The 27,207-nt window shown below is 33.0% G+C and overlaps 3 protein-coding genes and 1 pseudogene across 5 annotated transcripts; 2 read left to right on the top strand and 2 right to left on the bottom strand.

The window, feature by feature from the left end:
• Window positions 1–631: 631 nt before the first annotated feature.
• On the top strand, window positions 632–4,345 carry LOC120282290 (50S ribosomal protein L4). Of its 3 annotated transcripts, XR_005542941.1 has the most exons (8): window positions 632–768; window positions 860–977; window positions 1,174–1,322; window positions 2,073–2,180; window positions 2,317–2,436; window positions 3,650–3,823; window positions 3,913–4,076; window positions 4,151–4,345. XR_005542941.1 is itself a non-coding variant. In XM_039289070.1 (7 exons), exons 1-7 carry the CDS (start codon window positions 682–684, stop codon window positions 4,012–4,014), a joined length of 858 nt encoding a protein of 285 aa, XP_039145004.1. In that variant the 5' UTR covers window positions 632–681; the 3' UTR covers window positions 4,015–4,345. The 3 variants fall into 3 exon arrangements, 2 of the variants coding, with proteins under 2 accessions (XP_039145004.1, XP_039145016.1); XM_039289070.1 differs by having other exon boundaries at window positions 3,913–4,345; XM_039289082.1 differs by having other exon boundaries at window positions 1,186–1,322; window positions 3,913–4,345.
• A 1,553-nt stretch (window positions 4,346–5,898) lies between these two features.
• LOC120283404 (diacylglycerol kinase 7-like) lies at window positions 5,899–13,542 on the top strand. The gene is made up of 12 exons (XM_039290084.1): window positions 5,899–6,318; window positions 6,639–6,767; window positions 8,379–8,516; window positions 8,603–8,688; window positions 9,022–9,112; window positions 9,632–9,707; window positions 10,265–10,347; window positions 11,225–11,295; window positions 11,769–11,846; window positions 12,066–12,153; window positions 13,141–13,257; window positions 13,352–13,542. Exons 1-12 carry the CDS (start codon window positions 6,022–6,024, stop codon window positions 13,508–13,510), a joined length of 1,413 nt encoding a protein of 470 aa, XP_039146018.1. The 5' UTR covers window positions 5,899–6,021; the 3' UTR covers window positions 13,511–13,542.
• A 167-nt stretch (window positions 13,543–13,709) lies between these two features.
• Window positions 13,710–14,243, bottom strand: LOC120283410. The gene is made up of 2 exons (XM_039290094.1): window positions 13,873–14,243; window positions 13,710–13,782 (listed from the first exon to the last, which is right to left on the bottom strand). Coding segments are annotated over exons 1-2 (357 nt in total). The 5' UTR covers window positions 14,229–14,243; the 3' UTR covers window positions 13,710–13,781.
• Window positions 14,244–14,708: 465 nt separating this feature from the next.
• Window positions 14,709–18,006, bottom strand: LOC120251134 (annotated as a pseudogene).
• Window positions 18,007–27,207: the final 9,201 nt, after the last annotated feature.

Genomic DNA, 27,207 nt, shown 5'->3' on the forward strand with positions numbered 1-27,207 from the left:
ATCATGCCATATCTATTAGAAAGGCCACCTATGTATTGAGATTTTTTGTTTCATTTTTTCATATTTCTTAGTTTTCTTATTTCTCCCTCTTGTTTTTTCATTAGTAGATTACTATTAGATAATTTTGTATGTTTATTTTGTTTTTTTACACTCATACATTCATGATTTATCCCTTTATATATAAATCCAAATTTTTTTAAAAAAATATATATATATATTTTTTATAATTCAATTGAAATAAATTAAAATTTTTCTTCATTTATTAAAAATCACTAATGAATTTATCATTACATAAATGATGAACATAATCATTTTGATTACCACCTCGGCGATAACGTCTGTTAAAACATTTGACTCCCTTACAGGAGGTCAATGATTCAACTCCCTTTCAATTAGAAACTTGTATTATTGCTATTTTAAGTGTGAGTTATTGAATCATAAACTTTATAATTAATACAAATAGTTTATAAGAACCACTCCAATCTCACTTAGGTTTTTCCTTTTCCTTTAAAAAAAATATTTTAAATTAATAAATTTGAAATTCAATAAATTTTTACTTAGCGGGCTATTGGATCTAATCACATTCTAGATCCGACCCGTTAATCATTCACAGAACCACTGCCCTAGTTTACTCTTGCTCTTCGGCCCCTCGACGAGAGCGAGAAGCGGAGCGAAGAAGAGATGTGGAACCTCGCGCGCGCGGCGTGGAATCTCGGGCGGGCACGCCATTTGCCGCTCTCCAATGCCCTCCATTCGCCATTCCAAGAGGTTTGATCTCCACCCACTCTTTTTTTGTTTGTTCTCGGGAGTGTTTGATGTTGCGCTTCATGTGTTTGTTTGATTGTTTGTTTTGGTGTAGAGGGTGTTGTCTCTGATCAGTTATAGAGGGCTTTCGACTTTGGAAACTTCAGCAAATGAGGGCGTGATCTCTCCGGAGTTGCTGGGAAAGAAAGTGCTGCGGCCTGATCGGATTATTGGTATTCACTTTTCTTTCAATTCATTCTCCATTTTGCTTTTCTTTCAATAAATTTGATATTTTTACCAGAAAAAATTGAATTTTTGCGTTGCTTGTTAGACCATTCATATTCATTCAATGCTCTATCAATCTGTTTAGCTTTGTCTTGTTTCATTCTAAGTACAAGAGCTGGAGTTTATTAATTGTGTTTATTTTAGGGCAATATGAAGACCTAGTGACAAGAGTGACAAATTTTCATAATGAGGATAAAGGGTTCATGGTTTTGGCTGGTGATGTTTTTGATGTGCCAATTAGGAAAGACATTGTCCACAAGGTTGTAAGGTGGCAGCTTGCCAAGCGTCAGCAGGTATTGTATGGATATTTTGTTTATTTTGTTGATTGCTTTTGCTAATCACACCTACAAAGCCAGCTCCTAAATAGCTTAGTAGTGATAGTTGAGAAGAAAATTGAGGCTTGACTAACTGGCAAGGCCCAACAAGCATGCCTTGACATAGTAATGTGGTAAAGGAACCATGCAATTTATTCGTTTTTAAATTAAGATGAACCAGAATTTATGCAATATATTCTTTTCTGTATGATTATAACTGTTTTTGCGTTTCTTATTACAAAGGAAACAAAATGCAACAGTTTATTCTGTTTTAGAAGCTTGAATCTGCTTGGGTTCCTCTATGTCTTGTGTAGCTAAACTCTTCTCTTTAATTACATGGTGAAAAAAAAAACTAACAAATATCATGCTATTAAAGTTTCACTGGATGCATTGTAAGCAGCACTTATATGAAATATTTCAGACATCCAAGTAATATCTGAAAGTGCACACTACATTCAAGTTATATTTGTGTTGCAACTGATATTCACTGAAGAATGTTTCTTTGCAGTATTTTATTTCCACAAGGAGCTTATATCTATTCTTCAAACCTCTTTGTTATTAGAAGGGATTTTTCCTGTGTTCCTACTGTTTGCCTTTATCATTGTATCATATATGATGAATCTATAGGTAGCATGCAGCTGAATATTTATTTATTTATTCTCATTGACTCTTCTGGTTGCATTTGTGGAACATATTTTGCATAACCCTGTTTGCTTGATTGTATTCCAGGGGACACACTCGACAAAAACAATCAGTGAAGTTAGTGGCACGGGTAGAAAGCCATACAATCAAAAGGGTACTGGACGTGCTAGGCATGGAACTTTACGGGGGCCTCAGGTCACTTGAATAACTCTAATTTTAGTTTTTCCATTATGTATCAATCTTTTGATTTCATGTTGCACGGAATAGGCTTGTCATACGTAGTTAGTTTGCTTAAGAATCTATGTATATCTAATTGATGTTATGTTGACAGTTTCGAGGTGGTGCCACCATGCATGGACCTAAGCCTCGAAGTCATGCCATCAAGTTGCAAAAGAAAGTCAGACGTCTAGGACTTAAAATTGCATTGTCAGCTCGTACAGGTGAAGGCAAGGCAAGTTTCAAGTCTTATCCCATGAGCTTACTATTTTGACAGGAATTTTTGCTGTTGAATGAAAATTTATTCTGTTTTGTGCACGCAATTAACCAGAATTGCTTCACATATATATTTTTATTTTGAAGAGCCAAGATATAGCCTTTTGTGTTAACCAAAGAAAAAGATCAATTTACATTAGGCATTCTAAACTTTGTCGGATCACATGCTAGAGGTTCTTGAGACAAACTTTCTCTGGCATGCATGATGCCCTTGAAATGAGAAAACTTGAACTTGGCAAATTTTTGAGACTGGGTTGGCTTATAGAGCATATTGTGAACTTGGTAAATTTTTGAAACTGGATTGGCTTATAGATCATATTGTATCATAAGCGTGGTATGGTTCTGACCCTTGCCTTTAGGACATGAACAAGTTGCTACTGATCACTATGAGGGTCACAGTTAATGAGAATTATGTGATTTGGGCCTGAAGAAATAACACTGATAATTTTTTTACCATTTTTGACATATATTTGAGAGTTTGGATCTAGCATTGGTGGTTTCTTCTTGAATGGCGGTAGCATTGTTATGTGCCATTTTGCAGTTTCATCTATTCTTTGACAAATAGCCCAATCTTTGGAACTTGTTTAGCATATTTCTATCAGTCAAGTGAGCAGTCACCAGAAAATATTAAGTTACATGTTGTTTAGGAACTATAAACCTTGCCTCAGATACCAATATTGGAGGTAATATACCAAATAAGACACTGACACCCCTAACTCATATGGGAGGTATTTATTTATAAGGATGGCCACTGAGTGATAGATGTTTGTTGAAGCCATGATTTGGTGAAGCACATTACATGGTGGTGGGTTAGTGAACCAAACTCATAAGTCATAACTGGTATCAATACTTTCAAAAGTGAAAAAAAGGGCTCATTATGGAACTTGAACGCACATATCTTGATTGCCTCTTCCTCTTTCAGTTCTGTATACCTACTTTCTTAGTGTCTATTCATATCAATTTAATGCTATAGCTGCATGCTTTGTTATTTCTATATCTGTTAATGGATTAGCCTTTAATTAATCTGCGTTTATCACATTTATGCACCTTCTTAACCATTCATTAACGATTTTTAAATCTCCCGTTTTAGTTTTTAAAAATAAGATGAATTCTGCGTGATACAAATGTTATTGAGTTACAATAAATGATAAAAATCAAATGGATTGAAACAGCTTCTGGTTTTCGAAGACTTGGACATTCCGAGCCATAAAACAAAGAACATTGTGAATTACATATCACAGATGGAGAACACAAAGAAGGTTTTGCTCGTAGATGGTGGTCCCATCAATGATAACCTTAAGTTTGCCACGGGGAATCTCCATTACGTGAATGTGTTACCTTCAATAGTAAGCATAAATATTCTCATGGCCGACTCTTTATAAATCGATGCAAATGCGACCATGTTAGTAACACATTTGAAGTTAATTACATGCAGGGACTGAATGTGTACAGCATCTTACAACATGACACTCTTGTGATGACACAAGATGCGGTTAATAGGATCGTAGAGCGAATGCACACCCCCATTAACCGCTGATTCTACAAACCTCAGTACTATTTCAACACTAAATGCGACAAACAAGCACATCACAAACAGAGGTAGGACTAATCAGTTTGGAATTGATTTCTGAACAGGTCGTTAAATTTTGAGCTTGTTTTTGCTTGATATGTAGAAGTGGTTCATGTTGAATGGAAGGCCTGCAAATGTGAGTTATGGAAAAACCCATGTTTGTACTAAGTAATATGAAACTATTTTAGATAGTATATCTTCACAATAATTTTGACAATCAAACTATATTGATTCATCATTGATGAATTTGTGACTTCAATATTCTTTTAAACTATATGTTCATGTGACCTTTTTTTTTTTATTGTCCATTTGTCATATCTATTGATGATTGTTTGTTATTATGGAAATTTGGAAATGTTGTTCATTTTATTAGTGAAAGTTTATGTTTGGATAGAAAAATGAGGAATTAAGTAATTCCCACCTCACATCTTTCACTTCTGTGTTAGCATTTTTTCTTCTTAATTTTCATTATTGTTGATTATACAAGATTATGAAAATGGTTTAATAAAATTTAAATAAATAAGGGCTAAGTGAGAATTACATTTATACTCTTAATTCAATTTTATTCTTTATTGTTCATTATATACTATTATGAAGATTACTTAATAATGTATATACATACACAACATGCACGAGTGTGTGTATATATGTAGATATATATTTGTTCATGTATGTATTTATGTATACGCATGTATCTGTGTTATTATGTGTAACTCATATTGATATATTAATGTTAATTATATGTGTACACATCAATAGTATTATTTATATTATTAATAATATTAACTATAATCACGATCATAATAATTTCTCCATATATAAATATGATTCATATTTAATAAAAATAAAAAATAATCAATAAGGTTGGTCTAAATAGTAAATGTTTGGGTCAGTTGCCATCAAAACTCCCATGTATCTTTGGTCAATAGGTCAATTTTTTGAATTAAAAACTTTTGTTGCAATTAAGTTATCTGACAAATGAATGGTAGAAATAAAATTACTGAACACCCAAAAGCAATTGGGCATGCACAATTACGTGTATATATTCTATTGGCTCGTTGGTATAATGTGAAACCTAATAAATATATTATTTTGAATTTTAATAAGTAATAATGTTGATAGTTTCTCAGAAAAAAAAAATCAATATGTTTGGTCAAGTTAAAAATTAATTTTAATAAGTTATCATATTTCCAGAAATAATTATAACCTTTTTTTAAAACTTTTATTTTATTTGCTAGCTTTTCAATAACTTTTATAATGATTTTAATTTCAGTTATTAAATTATATGTAAATAATTTCTAACTAAATAAGAATTTCTTTATAATCATATCATTTAAATACTAGATATATAATTTGTTTTTAAAAATCACATTGGTATATATATATATATATATTTAATTGACATAAATAAAAAACCTAACATTTTATTCATAACATTTATGATTTGAATAAAAAATATTTTCTAAATCCTTCCCTTCACCAAGTTGTCTTGTCTCTGATTTTTTTGAGTTTTTTCCTTTAGTTCCATAGTCAGTAGATGTTAATTTTGTTATTTCTTTATTATACTATGCTCTAAGATTTCATGTTTTATATCTATTTTTTCATTCTAATAAATTTATGATTTATTCACACCAAAATTTTTTTTTCACTATAATAAATAATTTAAATTTTGAAAAAAATATTCTATGGTATTTCTGAAAAGCAAGGATTGGAAAATAATTTTTCTATTTCCAGGGTCCATCAAGCAAAACTTTATATAATATATATATTATTATTATTATTATTATAAATTTAAAAAATTCAGAAGAAGGCATCGTACCCTCCCTCCTTTTCTTTGGTATCATTCTATAAACCTTTGCTCTGTTTTCAAGGCTCTATCCAGCGAGAGATCGAGAGAGATTGGAGAAGAGAAGACGAGGATTGCAGCGAGATCGTCGTTGGTGGAAAGCTATCAAGGGGTGTGGAATCTCCGGGATGAGTATTGACAAGGAGGAGCTCCGCCGGAAGCTGTTGATGCCGGAGTACATCCGAGAGGCGATGGTGAAATCGATGAAGAGAGGATTTGAAGCTGATAAGGCGAAGGATAATGTGGTTTCAGATGATTCGGCGTTGAAGTGGGAGGAGGAGGTGGTGGCAAATGCTCTGGCGAAAAAGGGGAATGGGGTGGTGGTGCCTGAGGTTCCCTTGGTGGTGTTTGTCAGCCCGAAGAGTGGCGGAGGGCATGGGACTAAGCTCAAAGATCGGCTCGAGGACCTCATGGCGAAGGAGCAGGTATTCAATTTCTCTGAAAAGTTTATTTTTTTTGAGTGGATTTTGGTTGATTTGATTGATTTGTGGTAATGTGGATAAGGAATTGCTGAAATTATGGTCTATAGATTGATCTGGAGGACATTGAACTTCAATCATAAAGGATTAATGGAATTTGTTGGCTAAGAATCTACCATCCCTTTCATGGATGCTGAATTTGCTGTTTTAAATTATTTAGTTTCATATTGTAAGATTATCTTCACAGGGCAAGGTTCTTTTGATCTGATCTTGTTGTAGTGTTTCAGAATGAAGGACATGCTTTGTGAAATTCACAATTGATGCAGGTTTTTGATCTTGATGATAAAGAAAAGAGACCGGCGGAGTTTGTCAAGTATGGGCTAGTGTGCTTGGAGAGGTTGGCTGAACTGGGAGACAGTTGTGCAAGGCTCGTTCGTCAAAGGTTGAGGGTCATGGTATGTTTTCAAGAATCAAGATGTTGATGATTACTTCAGTGATTTTGCTTTACATGCTGAAACTTTTGGATCCTACGGGTTTCCTTTCAGTTGGTTATATACCATAGGTCATTCTGTCAACCTGACAGTGGGGGTTGGTTTTTGGTGCAAATTTTTCTATAACTGAACTAAATGGATTAAGTATTTTCTAACCCAAGCTGAATGGATTTTATTAGAAAATTTGATCTGAAGTGAACCAAATTGAAAATGGTACGATTTCCTTTGAGTTTTAATCTGTTTCAGGTGATGTAAACTTATTATATATATATAACTCATCCATTTATATTCAACAACAAAAGTAGGGGTTGATAGGTGATTTTTAAAATTTTTCACAGAGGTCACCAAAATATAGTTGTAGATTAATTATAAAAACTTAAGAATTTTTCAAGCAAAGTTCAGAAAACTAATTATGATTCTAAATTATCTTTTAAAACATTAAATTAAAATAAATATGATTTAATTATTCTTAAGTTATTAAATAAATATGTTTTTCAGTTATTAAATAATTTGGTTTGGTTTTATTTGGTTTTTTTAACATCCTGAACAGAACCAAATCTATTGATATAAAAACCCAAACTGGACTGTAAAATGTTTTTCTGGTTTGGCTCTGTTCATCAGATTTGTATGGGTTGGTGGAACACCCATACTGGATTATGCATGGAATCATTAATGACTCGTTGAGTTTTAAATCATATGCACATATAGACCATGGATTATGAATTAATATGTATGGATATAGATGGCGCGTAGGAACATAAACATTGGAGATATGCTTGAGTGTTAGAGTGGAAATATGATAGGAACAAAGTGCTAGAGATGAAATAGGAAGACATTAAAGCATTAAAGAGGCAAAGGAAAGGCAGACTAAGTAGAAATAGGGAGTAAGAAGCAGAAAAATAAGGGAGGAGAAGAAGAGTGATATTTTGAGAAATAAACTTTTCATTCATACTAACTACTAACAAAGAAATGAGTCTTATCATAATCTTATTTACGCTAAATGACGGTCATATTAAAATGCCACCAGGGTACATGGTATGCCATGCACTGGCATATTTACGCACCAAAACTTACATTTAAATATCTGATTAAGATGTTGAGCTTTGTAGAAATTTAAGTTGTTTTGCCTCATTATTTTTTTTTAAAAAATGGTGTTCTTTGAACATGCTATACTTCATGTGTTTTAGCTAAAGAATTTGATTTTTTTTCCCTGGAGGCAAGAAATCATTTTATTTGTATGTCAAACTTGTTCTTAATTGCCTTACTGCTTTTGTCATTATGCCTTGAAGTTGTTTGTAGTATTATCATCAACGTTGATTTAGTAGAATTTTGTGAAGGAGTTACTGTATCTAAATGGATTCATGTTCTTTATGATACATAATTAACATAGCACGGGTACGTGACTAATATTTTTAATTAATTAAATTGCACTTCTTGTATTATGAACTGCAAAATATAATTTATGATGAACGTAAGGTTTTTTTTTTAACCTTCATTTGGTTTATTGATGACTTGCAAATTAAAATGTTTGAAATATCTTGCTCTGTTTCTTGCAACTGTGTTTCTGCTTGATAGGTTGCTGGGGGTGATGGTTCTGTGGGGTGGGTGCTAGGAAGTCTGGCAGAACTTATTAAGCAGAAAAGAGAACCTGTTCCTCCGGTTGGCATCATTCCACTTGGAACAGGCAATGACCTTTCCAGGAGTTTTGGCTGGGTGAGGAGTTGTTTACATTGTCATTTCAGTTTGATTATTGTTGTGCACAATAATACCATCTGTTTGTACATTAACTATTTGCCCAGGGTGGTTCATTTCCTTTTGCATGGCGATCAGCTGTGAAGCGTTCTCTACATAGAGCCATTAATAATCCTACACGCCATCTTGATAGGTCAGATTTTTTCATGTCTCTGTTTTCTCATGGATGGAAGGGCTTGCATATGGACATATGCCTTTAAATTTATCAAATGTAGTTAGTTAGTATTATCAAGCTTCGTTACCTAAAAGATTAGTAAACAGCATTGGTTTTGTACATCTGAAGCTATGATCACATTGGCATGATCCATGTTATTGGACCGTGTGGCAGCTGATTGGAATTTGGGGAACAATGCTTTTTCTTAAAAAATTTTCTTAAGCAATGATTAAGCAATATTCAAATGCTCATCATCTCATCCATATGTTAAATATGCATTGCCTATTAAAATGTTCATTTATCTTGATGCAGCTGGCAAATAGTTCTCAAAATGCCTGCAAGTGCAGGAGACATAGTACCACCTTACTCACTCAGGCCTGTGGATAAATGTGATTTCAGTCAGGTTGTCATTGGGTGCTTCTTTACTCTTCTGCAGTTCCTTTATTTTGTGATTTATCATCATCATCCGGTTTAGTTAGCTGACATAATGCTAGGATGATAATTATAGCTCTTTAGAAAATTTAAGGATAACAAAATTAAATTTTATTTGCTCTTGAAGTTACTCTCTTTGAGAAAATAACTGACCACGAAATATATGTTACAAGAATTTCCTACAACTATAACTTCAACTGGTTAGTTCTCTCCAATTTATGAGATAATTAAGCCACTTATTTAATTTATAGATTTTTTTGTACTTTAGTTTTTGGGCTTATTCAGAGGTTAATTTGCAGTGAAAGCTAGGAATGATGTTGTCAAAACTGTAATTGATGCATTTATATCCCATAATAATTAATACTTATCATTATTCAGTGATATTCCATTAGGCATCTTTGCATAATGGAATTGTATAAACAGAATTTGTATTGTTAAAAAGAAAATTTTTATATGATATTACATATGTGAAAGACTATAATGTTTGTAGGGTTTGGACATTGACAAAAAGGCGCTTGAAAATTTAGCATGCTTTGAAGGATGCTTCTATAACTATTTCAGCATAGGTAAGGTGTAGGTTTTGGCTTTCACTAATGCTAAGATTAATTTCACGTGTAGTTAGGTTGAGATAGGCCTATTCTCACATTTTGTATGATCTCATTGGATAAGGTTTTAGGCTTTTCTTCCTTTAACCTCACCTTTTATATTGGCATATGGTGATTTTTGCCAGAGCTTCCTACTAATGAAGTCTGAAATTTTGAGCTTTATTATTTTCCCCAGTTTTTTTCAAAATCATTTTCCCTGGCTTGCATTTGCAATTATTTACATCACAATTTCTTTGATATTGTTTCTCTCTATTTTAAAATTCAAATGAGGTTGTATGTGTGTCTAAAAGTTTGGGTAAGCATTAAGCAAGTTGTGGTAGTCTTATGGCACTTGAAATAGGAAGAATAACTACTTTCTGGAATGTAATATCTATGCACTTTCTTGATTCTGTAAAATGCTTAGAGAAGGCAACACATAAGAACTTTATTGCCAAAATGTATTTGGTTCACAATTCATTAGTGGTGTTTCTTTTCTTCTTGGTGCATCAATTCATATTCTTAAATCCTACAAATTGCAGGGATGGATGCTCAAGTAGCTTATGGTTTCCACCAGCTGCGGGAAAAGAAACCAAAGCTTGCCAAAGGTCCAATCACAAATAAGGTGTGGTTCCTTTTCTCTCATATCTCACTGTTAGATATTGATGTAAAAATCCCTTACAGATCATAGTGAACCTTATTTTCTGGATATGGCTTAGAGACTTTGGTTTGATAAGAGACAATTTGAAATTTATATGTTTACAATTGACCTCTCACGGGATGAAATTTCTATGCAAGATTTTCCTTTCCAACTTAAAAACGAACTGGCAGGAAGAGTGAGGACGGCGTTATAGTTTTAATATTATATTCAGGATTCGTAGATTTATCAAAGCGAGGAAGGAATTAGTTTAATTGAATACATTAATCAATCTCTTTGATTCCAAAAACATGGTGGCTGATAAGAAAAGTTTTTTGGGGCTTGGGCATCACATTGATCTCTTCCTGACTGCGAGAAAGATTTTGAGAATGATGCTAGATGGGTCAATGGCAGGGATCTAAAAGTTTAGAAATCTAGATGATACAGAGAGTTTATAATTTTTTATCTGGAATTTGATTGAACTCCAAAGAAATTCCAAATTTAGAACATGGGTCTGAAGCAGGAATGTAAACATTTGTGAAAATTGAGCATAAGGTTACAGGACTTGGTGGAACATGGGCGCCTCCAAGAATGATCAGTTACTAGGGATCAGTAGAGTGGAGTTCTACTAGCATCATTTTGATAGTTTTGGTTTTCTTTGATTATCAGTTCTTGTGCAGAAAGTGTTTCTCTGATAAATTAGCAAGGAGTCTCTTGAATTGGGTTCAATGACTATAACTTATTTTAGATAATCAATTCGGGCAACATTAACTGATCATATGTATATATTTATTTTCGATTTTTAGGTATGAAGTGCCTAAATTGTGTTCTCTGTGATGATTCATTTTTTTCCTCCTTATTTTAGTTGATTTACTCTGGATATAGCTGTTCACAAGGGTGGTTCTGCACACCTTGCCTTGGTGCTCCTTGCTTAAGGTCTGTTCTATCTCATATATTGTGTAAAAATTTCAATTGCGTGCTTTTGAGTAACAGTTTGACTATTCAATAACATCTCATCGGTATTCCCTAAGGCATTGGATCATATTTGTATGCATTGGATGCTTGATGTATCAATGGCATTTCTTGCACTAAAATTATAAAGCATACCATGCTTTATATTCAAACTCTACTAAGCTTTCATTCAGAAAAGTCAATCTTGATCTGTTCTTCTTTCACTTTTGAAACATGGTCTATTATATACAATCTTCACGACATTTTCCCTTTGACCTTTGGTTCATCTTTTCTGAAATTTTTGTGGCTTTAAGTTTTCTTAATAAATGGATAAAAATATGTTGTTGCTCATTTAATTTTCTTTTCTTTCTCATCCTCCTTCAAGCATTTATTTTAATCTGGCAATGTGTATTGGATGATAACTGATTTGGTTTTCATGTGGGAGTGTATTAATGCAGGGAACTCAAGAACATCATGGAACTTTATATAAAAAGGCCCAATCACACAGATTGGGAGCCAATAAGTGTTCCTCCAGAGTAAGTTGTGCTTTCTTTTCAGCTTCCTGATTTTTGTTCTAGTTCTCAAGGGTGATATTCCTTAAGTTTCATGTGGGCCTATTCACATATGTTACCTATATAAACTCTTTTGTAGAATATGATGATGTGAATATAATTTACCCTTTTCACTATGACATATTGTAGTAACTTGCAGTGTTAGTTTCCAATTAAATGATAATAATATTTTTTTTACTGCAGTGTCAGGTCAATAGTAGCTTTAAATCTTCACAATTATGGAGGTGGAAGAAATCCATGGGGCCATCCAACCAACGAATATTTACATGAGGTTTGCTGCATTATTGTTGCTCTTTTTTTTTGTTGAATGAAAGTGCTGAAAGTGCTGAAGGTCATTCTTTTTGGAAGTTACTATGTCTAACATAGGTTGAAGGTCCATAAGTGTTAATACCTCCCAGAGAGCTATGAAATTTTGAATTTTGTGATGTGAACAAGAAGCACATAGGATTTATGGTCTAATAGTTATTTTATATCATTATGAATATGCGGAACATTTGTGAGGCATTCCTGTTGATGGTGGTTGATTTGAATTTGCCCGCTGCCACATTTGCTATATTGTCGTGGAATACCATCTTAGAAGCTGCACTGCTTGAAACAATTCCTTCAAATTATTTTGGCAAGATATTTGTGAGCCAAGAAACTGATTGTAATCAGTATTTGCTGTGGGTTTGTTGTCATTACCAAGAGACCTGCCAGACTTGGCACAAGATAAAGTTGGTTCCTTTTGCTGACGTTGCCAAGCACCATATTTCATCTGGCTGAATGGGTTAAAAGGCATTTGAGAATAATAATTTACCAAGATGAAATTAATGGTAGGTTGGTGAGTCCTAGGAAGGATTTACAGCAAGTCTTAACTTTGGGATAAATATGAGTGAAAATGCAATCTCTTTTCCCCTCTATCTCAAAACCAGTTTGTGGAGATGTTATCAAGCCCACCTCCCTTGTGGATACTTTGAATCATTATTTGAATGTTTGTTTTCTGAAATACACATACAATTGTATGAGGCGGCTTCCATTGTATGAGATAGATGAAAATACCTCCATGGTGTGGTAAAAATTCAAATTCCAGTTGATCGTTCAGGCATTTTCCATGCTCTTCTTCATTATTATATAATTTTGCTGAAAGTGAAGCCACATCCTGGTTTCACTTACCATTCATTGGCAATTTCCTTCCGTCCATATACATTTTAGCCAATTTCTGCGACTGTGAGGGACAAATGCATGTCATTGATATTTTGTTTCTGTTTTGCGTTTCAAGAGAGGCTTTCTGGAGGCTCATGAAGATGATGGCCTGCTAGAGATTTTTGGTCTAAAGCAGGGCTGGCATGCTTCATTTGTGATGGTTGAACTTATTACCGCTAAACACATAGCACAGGTAACATTCATATTTCTTGTTCACTTTTTAAAACTTCATTCCTGAATTTCTGTAGTATCAGTGAATTTAAATATCACCTTATGCTATCTTTCAGGCGGCTGCTATCAAGTTGGAAATTAAAGGGAACCAATGCCAAAAAACTTTTATGCAAACAGACGGCGAACCATGGAAACAACCACTGGATGAAAAGTCTTCTACATTTGTGATGATTAACAGAATGCCCTTTCAGCATCTTATGATAAGCGGAATGTGATCTTATTACCATCAGTTGATATCTGTACCAAATCCAATCCATCTCAGGATCATTACTGACAGTCTTACTATGTGTACATATGATTTAATCATGGGGTGATGAACAAAAACATTAATGTTATATAATGAATTCACTCACATATGTAGTCCATAATATTGTATCTGGTTACAATCCATTAACTTCATCAAGGATGTCTGTATTTGAGTTTCTATGGTTGTGCAATTGAATCACTACACTTCCATTTGTACTAATTTTCTTCTGCGCTTACATATCTTCTTGTCATGCAGATGAACCGAAGTTAGCTACACAACATGGCATGAAATGAGCTGTGAAGCTGAGAAATAAGTGCAAGGTATACTCACTATTCAACACTTGCTAGTTCAGCTATCCTGACGGGAGCATCCTCTGTTTGTGTCTCTACAGATTGAATGCCCAGCTCAGCAGAAAACATTCCTTCTGGTGTACCACAATTCATATCTGAAAGTCGAATGCTCATTGGACTCTGGCAACCGTTGAAGGTAGGCGTTGCAGGGACACTTGCATTTCGGAGAGGTTCCTGCTTGCTCTTCCTGTTGCTCATTGTCATCTGCCCTTCACTCCTGAAGGTATGTGAATTCAGATCTCTCTGATCGAAATGTTTTGATCCATGCACCTGTTCTTGTCCATACTGAGCTCTCAGTGGCAACAGTTCTAAGTTCATTCCAGTTCTGATAGACATAAATGGTGAAGAAGAGGATCAGTGCTAGTACAGAGACTACTCGGTGATGAGGAAGAGTCCACCAAAAACTCCTGAAGTTGAGGCTTGATGAGCTGAGTTTACTGTTATCACTTGGGCAACTTGTCATGTCTCCAAACCATTTCCTCTCAATCGCCCTACCATCATATCACTCTCTGTCACACTGAGTATCGCCCTGGAAACGTCCCGTGATAGAGGTGAGCCCAAAGGGAAAACCTGCATGAGATTTGAAGCACATTATCACAGAGTTTGCAAGATGTTTGCTCTTTGGAACAGGGGAAAGAACTACGAAGCCAAATCCGTCCGGTCTTGTAAGTTTTTTTCCAACCATGGTGAAGTTAGTGCAGTACTTTGAGAAAAAGAGCTTAAGATAAGGAATTTCATCGAAAATTGCTGCAACTCCTCCATTTGCGCTGCCCTTGATGAGTGCTTCCTTGTACTCTTCCCTGGTGCTGTAATTCATCATCTGATGATCTTTGAAGCCCTATTCTCTTGAGAATATCTACAACAAAAGGATCCATCCTGATAACCAATATGCTCTCCATTCTTTAAGATCTCAGTCAAATCAGTGACTGTTGGTTGGAGCTGCTGCATGGTGAGCATCGATGTCAGGGACTTGCGTGTATGAAGATGTGAGAATCAAGACAACAAACACCCATATCACCACCACTACCCTTGACAGATTGCTCTGCAACCTCTCTCCTGCAGACAACAAATCACCACATGAAATCAGAAACTGCTATCTTTTGTTGACAACTGTATATTGATACTCAACTGTGAGCAAAGACGAGCGTGGAGAAGGCGAAGTAGAAGATTATTCCGAGCTGCTGTGATGGTGGCCCACGAAACTCCGGGTTGATACGATGTGTTCAATCAACCACACTATGCACCCAGTAAAGAAGAAGAAGGTCAGTGTCCCAAGCCAAAGGTTAGTGGTTAATGGCTTCAAGAAGATCCACATGTTCCTCCTCTTGTTCTCTTTGACAAGGGCTATCATTGACACACCGGACTCAGTGTATGGAAGTGTGAAATCAACGTAATTTGATCGGTTGGCGATGATGGTCACGTCCCCGACCACTGCATCATATTTCTGTCCAGTGATCATTCAAACATTTCATCAAATACATTCAATAAAGCATGAATTCAAACTGTTTGTTGATATGCTTCTTCTGACCTGCAGAAAAACTTGGTAGACCAGATCAGTGTAATTTTTGCCAGGTATCTCGAAAGGAAGGTAATCATATGGAACAGCATATGGCAGTGACTGCATGATGGCATCAAACACATCAATGCAGTACCCGGTAACTGTTGTCCTGTTAGTGCTATTATCATGTACCACATTCACAAACTCATTGAACCCGATCTTCACAGGTACTCCGATCTTCAGCCTCTTTCCATTTGTTGGTATTTCCCATCCCTTTGACACTGTTATAGTATCCCCAGGCCATATTATAGTCTTCAGATTTGCCGGTGAAGCTGAGTTGAATTGCTTAGAGATTTTAAACTCCGGTGTCCAGAAGGCAATATTTCTCGCCCCTTTGCCGATGACATTCACAATCTCAAACACTGACGATTGTTGCTGACCATTGACAAGGCGAAATTCACCGCTGAGACCTTTGAATCTTGTGCTCAGGAGAGTTTCAAGAAGCTCAGGGCCATTTTGTGAGATGCCAACGTTTCCCAAGTCTGTAGAGTTATCACCTCCGGGTAGCTTTCGGAAGCTAGAGTTCGAAACTCCGGCTTTCTCCGTTGCCATTGCTAATGCCCACACAGTGTCATAAGCCCATAACTCGAACACACTGGGATCTGCTGGCTCACTGCTTGGATTCTCTAGCCGGAATCTTGTCTTCCACCTTGTTGTGAAATTAGCTATCGTTTGCGACCTGGGCACGTATGACCTCATGGCCACCGCACCTTGCATTGCATCGATGCTTCTTGGATCCAAGGGAATCAATCATATTGCCAATTCCATCAGTCACTGATCCAGACATATCCTTCTTCCATCATTCCAATCTCTTTCGCCTTCAAGAAAAGGCGGGAAGTGAGGATGAGCGCATGTAGACGACGAAACACTCTTGTTTGCATAGTCATGAGCTTGTAGAGTTCCTCATTGAGCTGATCGTCATTCACTGATGGAGAGATAACACTCCGATATGGAACTTGGGCATTGATTTCTTGAAAGGCATCGACAAGGTAGGGGATGACGCCGGAACCATACTCAGTGTTCTCATATACCAATACAACTTCTCGCCAACCGAAGGACTTAACCAAGGAGGAGATGACACCTACCTGAGATGAGTCATTGATGGTGGTGCGGACGAAGTAGGGAGTATTTTCCGGTGATATGGAGGGGCTTGTCACGGAGAAGGAGACAATCGGGACTTGGGTCTCGTTGCCGAGATCGGTGATGAACACTGCTTGAGGTGATGTTAAGGGGCCTAGGATCACTTGGGCTTGAAAGTTCTTCAAGAGGTCCAGAGCTGCAACAATGGAGGGAAGAAGGAAATGTCAACTAACTTAACTGTCATTATCTATCATCCCTGATTGCTTTTGTTTGACCAAGTTAAAACATTGAAAAGTCAAAACTATAAGTAATTCTTGCTGAAGAGAATAACTTTGACATTGATGTATTTACAGTAGGGGTGCAATGGAGCTGGGTGGAGCTAAGCCTTGAAGTGTTTGAGCTCGACTCGACAGAATTAGCTACAGGCTTGAGTTCGGCTCGAGCTCGATTTGAGCCCAAACTTGTAAGCTTGAGCTTGGCTCAAGATAATAAAATTAAACCTTAACTTAGTTTGGTTTGGTTATTTATAATAAAAATGAGTTGAGCTCACTTTGAGTTTGGTTTAAAAGAAGTTTAAAAAAAATAATAAATTATAATAATTATTATTAATAAATAGTTTTTAATACAAGAATTCATTCATATTTAAAAAAAAAATACATATTTAGGAAGTTCATTTAGTAGGTTTGTGACTAATAGATTCATTATTAAGCTTGTTTAACATACTTGTTAATAGGCTTATGAGCAAGCTCATTTAATAAGCTCGTGAGTCTTAACGAGCCGAGCACGTGACTCGAGCTCGGCTCGTTTGATAATCGAGCTCAAATGTTAAGCCCGTACTCGTCTCATTTACTCAATAAATAAGCTTTTTGAGCCGAGCTTCAAGTAGCGTGTGAGCAGCTTGGTCATTTACCTATCTACATTGAGAGCAAGTTTTAATGTCTTTTTGTGAAGCATTTAATGAATCCTTGTGAAGTTTTTCTTCCAAAATTTGTCTTTGTTCTGTGAAAGATGAAGACGAAGTCTGTATGCAAGACATTTTCAAAGAAAAATAGCAAGCTGAAAAACTCTGACCAGAAATAAGTCTCTCTCTCTTGTTTTGTTAACAATTAATGATTTGCCTCTCATCATGCATGATCTTGATAAAATCATTGTTTTAATTCCTAAATAAAAGAATTGAAATAAGCTTGCAGTACTAATAGCACCTAACAAAGAAACAAGCTTTCATTCACATAGAAAAGGAATTAATATATACATGTATATATATATATATATATAAGAATAAGATAGGTAGAAGAAGAAGAAGCTCACCGGCGGAGGCGGCGTGGATGATATTTTTGCTTGGAGTCCCTTGAATGAATGAGAAGCCTTGTTTTTGTAGGAAGGATGAGAAGCATAGAAATCATCAAGTGCCATGGAAATGCTTGCATGGCTTCTCTTCCCAGCTAGACTTTCAAGATCAAGAACCAAAACCAACATGTACTATTGTAGTGTTTTTGTGCCATCCCTAAGTGCAGGTATTAATACTCCACCACCATGCTTGTTAAATGAGCAACAGATGAAGGAGAAGGAGGAGCAAAAGAACACAAGAAAGAAGTGATAATTAGGCATCTTTATTTCTTCAACCAACCCAGCTCATGAGTTGAAACTTGAAAGCCTTCTTTTCAAGATCTGAAGTACAACACGTTTGCTTCAAACTTGTGCCTTTTTGTGTTTGGGTGGATTTGTAAATATATATAGAGGGAGAGAGATGGATTGGTTTTGTGGGGTGTGTGTGTGTGTGTGTGTGTGTGTGTGTGTGTGTGAGAGAGAGAGAGAGAGAGAGAGAGAGAGAGAGAGATTTCTTTAATTCATGTTAAAAACTAAAGGAAAAATATTATAATAGTTACTCAATTATTCACTTAGTCTTATTTAAATCACTAAATTATAAAAAAAATTAATTAGGTATTTCAATTTTAAATTCATGTTAAAGCGAGTCACTTAAGTGGACGGGTTGTTGTTTCTTTTGTGCTGTTGTGTTCTCTTAGTTTGGATGATGGAAGGTTTGGTTATTCTGTTCTTCTTATTTAATTGAAGTGGTTTATTCATTTTTATTTTAAAAAGTGAGTCAGTTGTACTCACATTGTTAATAAAATGTTGAAGTGGCATAATATGTAATTTCATTTATGTCATGTAATATATATATATATATATTGGTGAGATTTCAACTTGTATTTAAAGATAAACTATTCTTAATTATTTTATCAAAATTTAATTATATTATTAATTTGAAATTTCATATTATTATTATATTATGTAACATGACTATAGTTGATATGGCATAAATTAGTGTGGCATGCATGTCACACTTAACCTTCGATTAATTATGTGGATAATAATGATTCGATTGAATGCAGTCGAAGCTGTAGTATCAAATTGAGATTTTTATAAATCAATGACTCAAATAAGTACTCTAAATAAGTATATAAACGATTATTTATTAGGCTATAAGCTGATCTTACGACCAAGGATCTGGGCCTAATGTAAAAATAAAACTCGCATGCAACACCTTTCGTAATCGAGCTGAAAGTCTTATTGATTAAAATGCCTTTTTCGGTGAGCTCGATCACTTTTTATCAATTTTTATTTCTCCACAATAGTTTATATTTTAAAAATAAATATTAAAAATTATTTTGAAAAAAATAAGAATCTATTAAATGAATAAATAATAAAAGTAAAAACCTTCCAAGTAATTTTTATTATCTTATCTTATGAATGCATACTTGGATATATTGAGAGAGAGAGAGAGAGAGAGAGAGAGAGAGAGATTTGACCGTTTGGTTGTCTCTTAGAAAAAAGGAGTTGACCTAAGACCAATGTACAGTTTGATCACAAATATTAAGATTTATAATAGCTTTGTTACTCGCCACTTGGAGTTGAGCATTAGGCAGGAATATTGAATGATTATTTATATTTTTTTATATATATAATATTGTGACATTAACGTTTTGAAATTAAAGTTTCAAAGTGAATAGTAGAATGCCATCTAAATTATTTTGATGAAATATGAACAAATTACATAAAGGGCATATATAAATATAAGTTAATATTTCAAATATTTATATTTTTATTTTATATGAGCCAAAGTTTGAACCCATTTTTTTAATAGAATATGAACATATTACACAAATAACTTAATGCCAACTAATCAAGAAGTCTTTGATATATAACGTCATCTAAATTTAGTAATTAAATAGTCACATAACAGAATTATATATGCATGTGTGTACACATAAAAAACGAGAGGTAATTATATAATTTCAATTGTACCATATTTATTTAAAAGATAATAATTCAGCATATTTAAATTGATATTAATTTCATCATAAATAGAATATCTTTGCCTAGTTTAAAGCCATTGGGCATGTGTGAAATTTATTATTCAAAGAAAAAGAAACTTGAAGATATTATTATAAAAATTTACCTATATTGAAGTAATGTATAATTCAATATCTATAACGCAAGCGAATTCATGGTTAATTATCATATCACAGTTTTATGACTTTTGTTCATTTGTAAAGATGCATACATGAAACTAATTCAAAAAGATATAAATCAGTGATCTGCATGATCTCGCTCTTCTCCGCGTAGCATTGTCCGATTAACTCGGCGAACCTCTTGAACTGCTGCCACGTGGTCGGAGAACTTGAGAGCCCGGAGTGTTAAAGAGATTCTAGAAACCACACTCGACGTTAGCTGGGTGTTGGCTCAACGGATTCACGCTGGAGTCGTCGGAGGTGATGTGGAGGGATTTGGTAACATAGTAAGAAAGGATCAAGAAGGCCGGCTCGGGTCTGCTGTCACGTGGAAGTGCGCTGATGACGGAGATGGAGGTATTAATCGGAGAAGGTGTGGGAGAGTAACAAGAATTAGACGTTGGAGATGAGAGGGTGATGGTAAGTGGGCGACTGATCTCGATTATTCCATTATTATTTACATTATCCCCTTCTTTCTTTTCTTTCTCATCCACTCGGCATTAGAATTTGAAGTCCACCCCGGCTGGAAGAGGAAGAGAGAAGACGGGAAAAATGTTTTTTCTTTCATTAAAAGTTTTTCAAAGCCAACAAGCTATATATATATATATATATATATAATCAAAATACATACCAATCAAATCAAATTTGATTTGATTTAGATTTGTATTTTTAAAAATAAAATCATTTAAAACAATTTTATCCTTACAAATCCTAACAAAAATATATCTTTGATTTAGATTTGGATTTGAATTGGTAAAAATAAAATTATTTGAAACAATTTTATCCTCACAAATCCATTTGGATTTGTATTTTTAAAAATAAAATCATCTAAAAACAACTTTATCCTTACAAATCCTAACAAAAACACATCCCAAATCAAATTTGATTTGGATTAGGATTAAATTTTTAAAAATAAAATAATCTAAAACAACTTTATCTTTACAAATCCTAACAAATCTCATCTAAAGTATGACATTAATTATTTAAATAAACAATTTTACAACACAATCCAACACTCTAACTACATAAATTGTATACCTTACTTATATCATTAAAAATAATATAAATTCATTTTAAATTTGCTTCCTATATATAGTCATCAATAAAGAGTAATTTAATTTAAATATTTTGACATGGGAATAAAAATTGAGTACATGAATCAGATCACATATATATATATATATATATATGAAAGTGATTAAATTGTTGGATGTTTTTTCTTTTTTATATTTAGCCTATAATATAAATTTAAATTTTATAGGCTAAATATAAAAAAGAAAAAAAATCCAACAATTTAATCACTTTAATATATATATTAATTCCTCTGTTAGAGTCCTCATCATCCTGCGACTTCCCATTACTTAGATTGATATTTTTGAAATATTTGATTTCCTTTTTGTATTGTTTAGAGTTGATAAAACTTTTTATTATTTTTGTTGGGTAAAGAATAATATAAGATTTTAATTTTGTTTTAAATTATAAGTGTGGGCTCCTTTATTATCACAAATCAAATTTTAATTTTTTTTTAGACTTCAAGAAATTGTGAGTTCATAACTTCCACAAGAGGCATGCTTAATTACCCCAAACTAATGCATGGGGACCTCCTATTAAGAACAAAGTGTGAATGAGAAGCAATAAACATGAGAGAAAATATTAATGTGATCAATTACATAAATTTTATTGAGAATACAAACTCTAACTCTCATAATTCTACTTCTCTAATCTCCCTCTAGCTTTACATAATTTGAGTCTATTTTGACTTTGTTTTATCCTAACTTTTCACCGAACATCACGCTGAAGATATCTCCTTTGACTTTGCTGACTTTGGTCTTTTTTTTTTCTTGTACTCTAAATATCAACTGGATTTCAAGTTGTGACTTCTCTATGTTTGTGAATAACAAACTTGATTTCATTTGATTTAGATATTTTTTTTAAAACCCCGCATTTCGCTCTTGTGAAGCTTTCAATCTTGGACTCATGAAGCTCTTTACTCTTTGACCTTTGATGTCTTGAGATTTTTGAACTCATTTGTCTCATCATTTGAAATTTTAAAGCCTCGACTCTGCTATGCTTTTGAGCCTTAGCTTGTGTATCTCTGGGTCATGACCATTCATATGATTCAGGCACTAACTTGATTACTTTGACTTGTTTTTTTAAGAATATTTTTGTGGATTTTGAGTGGTGATCCCCATTTGTTTGTGAATTATAAACTTGATTTTTTTTTAAAAAAAATTTTGGAGTTTGAAGGCTCGGTGTCTCACGCTTTGTGAAGCCTCTTTCTTCATCCCAAAATCTTTAAATTTCTTCAAATGCATAACTTGTGATCTATATGTGATCAATTAAAGAAAAACAAATATGATTAAATATTTATGGATATTTTTGTGGAGTGAAAATTATAAAATTTAATAATAAATTTAATAATAAATTTGATAATTAATTTAATAATAAAATTAAGAGTTAAAATGATCAATGTGATAATTAAAATCATTAATAACATGCTAAAAATATATGAAAAATTAAAAATACTTTTTTATTGGGTTAAAAATTAAAATTTAAAATTATAAAATATAATAAAATGAATAAATAAATATACTAATAAATTTAATAACTAATTTAATAATAAAATTAATAGTTAAATTAATTAATACGGTACTTAAAATCATTACAATATTTATAATGTAAAAAATTTTTAATTTCAAATTTATAAATATCTCTTATCAAATACAAAATCCTATAATACAACATCTACAACACATCTAACCAAACACTAGATTTGACTGCACTGTATTATAAAATCCATAAATTTTCAGTTACATTGTAACTAGAAATCCACTGTATTTACAGTTACACTGAACCAAACGGCCCATAGAGGGAGAGATGGATTGGTTTTGTGAGGTGGGTGTGTGTATAAAATATTATAATAGTTACTCAATTATTCACTTAGTTTTATTTAAATCACTAAATAATAAAAAAAAATTAATTAAGTATTCCAATTTTAAATTCATGTTAAAGCGAGTCACTTAAGTGGATGAGTTGTTGTTTCTTTTGTGTGATTGTGTTTTCTTCGCTTGGATTGTGGTGGGTTTTGTTGTTCTGTTCTTCTTATTTAATTGAAGTGATTTTTTCATTTTTTCGGAAAAATGTGAGTTACTTATACTCACATTGTTAACAAAATGCTGGCATAATATGTACTTTTATTCATGTCATGTAATATATATATATTGGTGAGATTTCAACTTGTATTTGAAGACAAATTATTTTTAATTATTTTATCAAAATTTTGATTATATTATTAATTTGAAATTTTATATTATTATTATATTATGTAACATGACATGGTTGACATGGCATAAATTGTGTGACATGTCATGCCACACCAACCTCCGGTTAACTGTGTGGATAATAGTGATTCAATTGAATGCAAATATAAAGTTGTGGTATCAAATTAAAATTTTTTATAATTTAATGACTCAAATAAGAGTACATAAATAGTATATAAGTGATTATTTATACCGATGGATCTGAAAATTAGGCTATAAGCTTGATTCTATAGCCGAGGACCTTTTTTTGGTAACAATATAAAAATAAAAATCTCTATAAGACACTTTTCATAAAAGAGCTAGTACTATTAGACCAAATGTCTTTTGGTGACTTGTCCACTCTTATCATTTTTTATTCTCCACAATAGTTTATTTTTTAAAAATAAATATAAAAAAAATATTTTGAAAAATAAGAATCTAATAAATAAATAAATAACCAAAAAAAAGTAAAAACCTTCCGAGTTTTTATTTTATTTTTTATTTTTTTTTTATATTTTATCTTATCTTATTAATGCATGCTTGGATATATACCAAAAAAAAGTAAAATCCTTCCGAGTTTATTTTTATTTTTTATTATCTTATCTTATGAATGCATACTTGGATATATTGAGAGAGAGAGAGAGAGAGAGAGAGAGAGAGAGAGAGAGATCTTATGAATGCATGCTTGGATATGTTGAGAGAGAGAGAGAGAGAGATTTGACCGTTTGGTTGTCTCTTAGAAAAAGGAATTGACATAGACCAATGTACAGTGTGATCACAAATATTAAGATTTATAGTAGCTTTGTTACTCGCCACTTGGAGTTGAGCATTAGGCCGGAATATTGAATGATTATTTATATTTATTTTATATATATAATATTGTGAGATTAACTTTTTGGAATTAAAGTTTCAAAGTGAAAAGTAGGATGCCATCTAAATTTATATGGAACATGGACAAATGATATGAGGGATATATATAAATATGAAATTAATATCTCAAATATTTTATATTTTTATTTTATATAAGCTAAAGTTTGAATCCACGTTTTTAATAGAAATATGAATATATTACACAAATAACCTAATGCAAACTAATCTAAGAAGTCTTTGATAATATCATCTAAATTTTAAAAAATTTAATTAAATAATTACATAAATACAATTATATATACATGTGTGTACACATAAAAAGAGAGGTAATTATATAATATCAATTGTATCATATTTATTTATAAGATAATAATTCAGCATATTTAAATTGATATTAATTTCGTCATAAATAGAATATCTCTACCTACTTTAACACTATTGTGTGTGAGATTTATTATTCAAAGAAAAAGAAACTTGAAGATATTATTATGGAAATTTCCCTATATTGAAGTAATGTATAATTCAATATCTACCACGCCTATATTGAAGCGAATTCATGGTTATCATATCACGGTTTTATGACTTTTGTTCATTTGTAAAGATGCATACATGAAACTAATTCAAAAAGATATAAATCATAATCACTTCGCCGCTTGTACACATTTTTCTAAAAAATATAAAATATAGTTAAAAAATTAAATATAAATAACTATGATTAAACTATATCATATATTCATTCAATATAATTTTTTTTATTTACAAAAAGGTGATAAACACCCTTTATTTAAAGAAAAGTAAAGATACGCACAGACGTAGAGTTAATATCTCAATATATCTGTGCTCTTACCTAGGTGTGTGAGAAGATTTTAAAAATGAAAAATGTAATAAACACCACTTGTAATACAACTAATGAGAGCTCATCATTTGTAATTTCATTAATTAATGAATAATCATTTTATTTTATTTGAAAAGATGTCTAATTAATGCAGTAATAACTTATTAAGTAAAAGTGGTGTGTCTACATTTAATGAAGTGTTTAGTGCCATTAATGAAATAATGTGTTTTTATTGAAGTGGTGTGTCTGCTTCACTAAATACTCACTGCACTGTAAAAATAATCTCTTACTATCATTCAGTCAATTTTGAATGACTAAACAAGCTCACGCAAGTCGTTTTATGTTCTGTTTAAGTCTTAGAAGATAGAAGCAAACTTTTCGACTTTGTAAAGCCTTATTGTCTTTGCTTGAGTTTGGAAGTCGAAAACCGTATTAGGGTCTTCAGTTGTCACTGAAAATTCGCCCGTTTCGATCAGATTTTCGCATCAAAGGTTTGAAAAATTGGGTGGGCGAATTAAGTTTAAAGGAAAGTATTTCCCGCCAAGACATCGTGCGCGTTATTTTTCTTTCCTAATTTTTTCCTGTTGTTCCTCAAAGAACCATCCCTACCAACATGGTGAACCACCAATGCAATTTTATCATAGAGACTAACAGTATATATATATGACCATGTATCACGAGGGGACGGCTTGGATCAATATCCAATGGTTTATGCGCACACTCCGGTGGAGATGCTGTTTGAGGGAACTCAAGAAAAGAAGGATTAGAGAGAAGTGGTCGTGATCTTGAGGCTGTGCTTCGGAAGCAGTCGTATAGAAACTATTCAAGCCTCGCTGAAAACATGGATGACGGTGCAACGGGATCTGCGCCTGTGATGTCTGCGGTCAAACTCAGCACAGCTGGCGTGGCACAGTGGTTGCTACTATCTTTGGCGTATCGAGCAAGCGCTCTGATGAGGAGTTTGTTGTCGACCAATTGACGACGATGTGAGAGGTGTGCCTACGCGCTCATAGTGGTGTTTGCTAAAAGAGGTGCCCACATTCAACTGTGATAATGTCATTTAAAAAGACACGCTCGTTTCGTTATGCTGGACACTGCATGAAATGACCGCGATGTTCGTTAATGAACACTTCGCTTCGTTAAATAGAGCAGCGTGACCACTTTTTACTATTGAGACAACTATTTCGTTAATTAGATATCTTTTCAAATAGAATAAAATAATCATTCATTAATTAATGAAATTACAAATGATAAGCTCTCATTAGTTGTCTTACAAGTGGTGCTTATTACATTAATATCTTTTCATTTTTAAAATCCTCTCACAAAACTTTCTAGGGATTCTCACCCTCCTCAATATATATATATATATATTGATATTTTATCATCAATAGAATATCGTCCCTATATAGTTGAACATCATTGCGGATGAAATCTACTATTCAAATAGGAAGAAATTTCAAGTTATTATTATGGAAATTTCCCTACATTGATGTAAGCTTAATTCAATATCAAATATTATTGCTTTGAAACGAATTCATGGTTGTCATATTACGGTTTTGTGACTTTTGTCCATTTGTAAAGATGCATACATGAAACTAATTCGAAAAACTATACATCATAACCACTTGATGACTAGTTCAATTTCTTATAAAATATATAGTATAGTTATTAAAAATATAAATAACTATATTTAAACTATATCCTAATTTCAATTAATGTAATCTTTACCAAAAACTCTAACAATAAATAGATCGATGACAGAATAAAGTATGCATATATATATATACATATATGACCATTCATCTATGGACGTCCATGAATAAAAATCTATGGATGTCCATTATCAACCGTTGGATCTCGATCCAATAGTAAATATTGATGAACAGTAGTTATTACAGTAACATGCATAGTAATTACTATTTAGAATAGTAATTACTGTTTATCAATGTCAGTCGTTGGATCGTGATCCAACAACTAATAAATGAACGTCCATAGATTTCTTATCTATGAACGTCCATGGAAGATGTATTCTATATATATATATATATATATGGGAAAGCTAAGTGGTGATATACACCATATCAATCAATAGTTTTGATGACTTGTTACTCTACTAATCAATGAAATCATTTCCTTGTAAATTAATGTGATGAATAAACAT

This window comes from Dioscorea cayenensis, chromosome 3 (genome assembly GCF_009730915.1).
Source record: "Dioscorea cayenensis subsp. rotundata cultivar TDr96_F1 chromosome 3, TDr96_F1_v2_PseudoChromosome.rev07_lg8_w22 25.fasta, whole genome shotgun sequence".
Taxonomy (NCBI): Eukaryota; Viridiplantae; Streptophyta; class Magnoliopsida; order Dioscoreales; family Dioscoreaceae; genus Dioscorea; species Dioscorea cayenensis.

Coding starts and splice junctions, on each gene's coding strand:
- LOC120282290 (XM_039289070.1), top strand. CDS start 682: ATGTGGAACCTCGCGCGCGCGGCGTGGAATCTCGGGCGGGCACGCCAT. Junction 1,323..2,072: donor AGCTTGCCAAGCGTCAGCAG/GTATTGTATGGA, acceptor ATTGTATTCCAG/GGGACACACTCGACAAAAAC. Junction 2,437..3,649: donor CTCGTACAGGTGAAGGCAAG/GCAAGTTTCAAG, acceptor GGATTGAAACAG/CTTCTGGTTTTCGAAGACTT.
- LOC120283404 (XM_039290084.1), top strand. CDS start 6,022: ATGAGTATTGACAAGGAGGAGCTCCGCCGGAAGCTGTTGATGCCGGAG. Junction 9,708..10,264: donor CTATAACTATTTCAGCATAG/GTAAGGTGTAGG, acceptor TACAAATTGCAG/GGATGGATGCTCAAGTAGCT. Junction 11,296..11,768: donor CTTGGTGCTCCTTGCTTAAG/GTCTGTTCTATC, acceptor GTATTAATGCAG/GGAACTCAAGAACATCATGG.
- LOC120283410 (XM_039290094.1), bottom strand. CDS start 14,228: ATGTCTATCAGAACTGGAATGAACTTAGAACTGTTGCCACTGAGAGCT.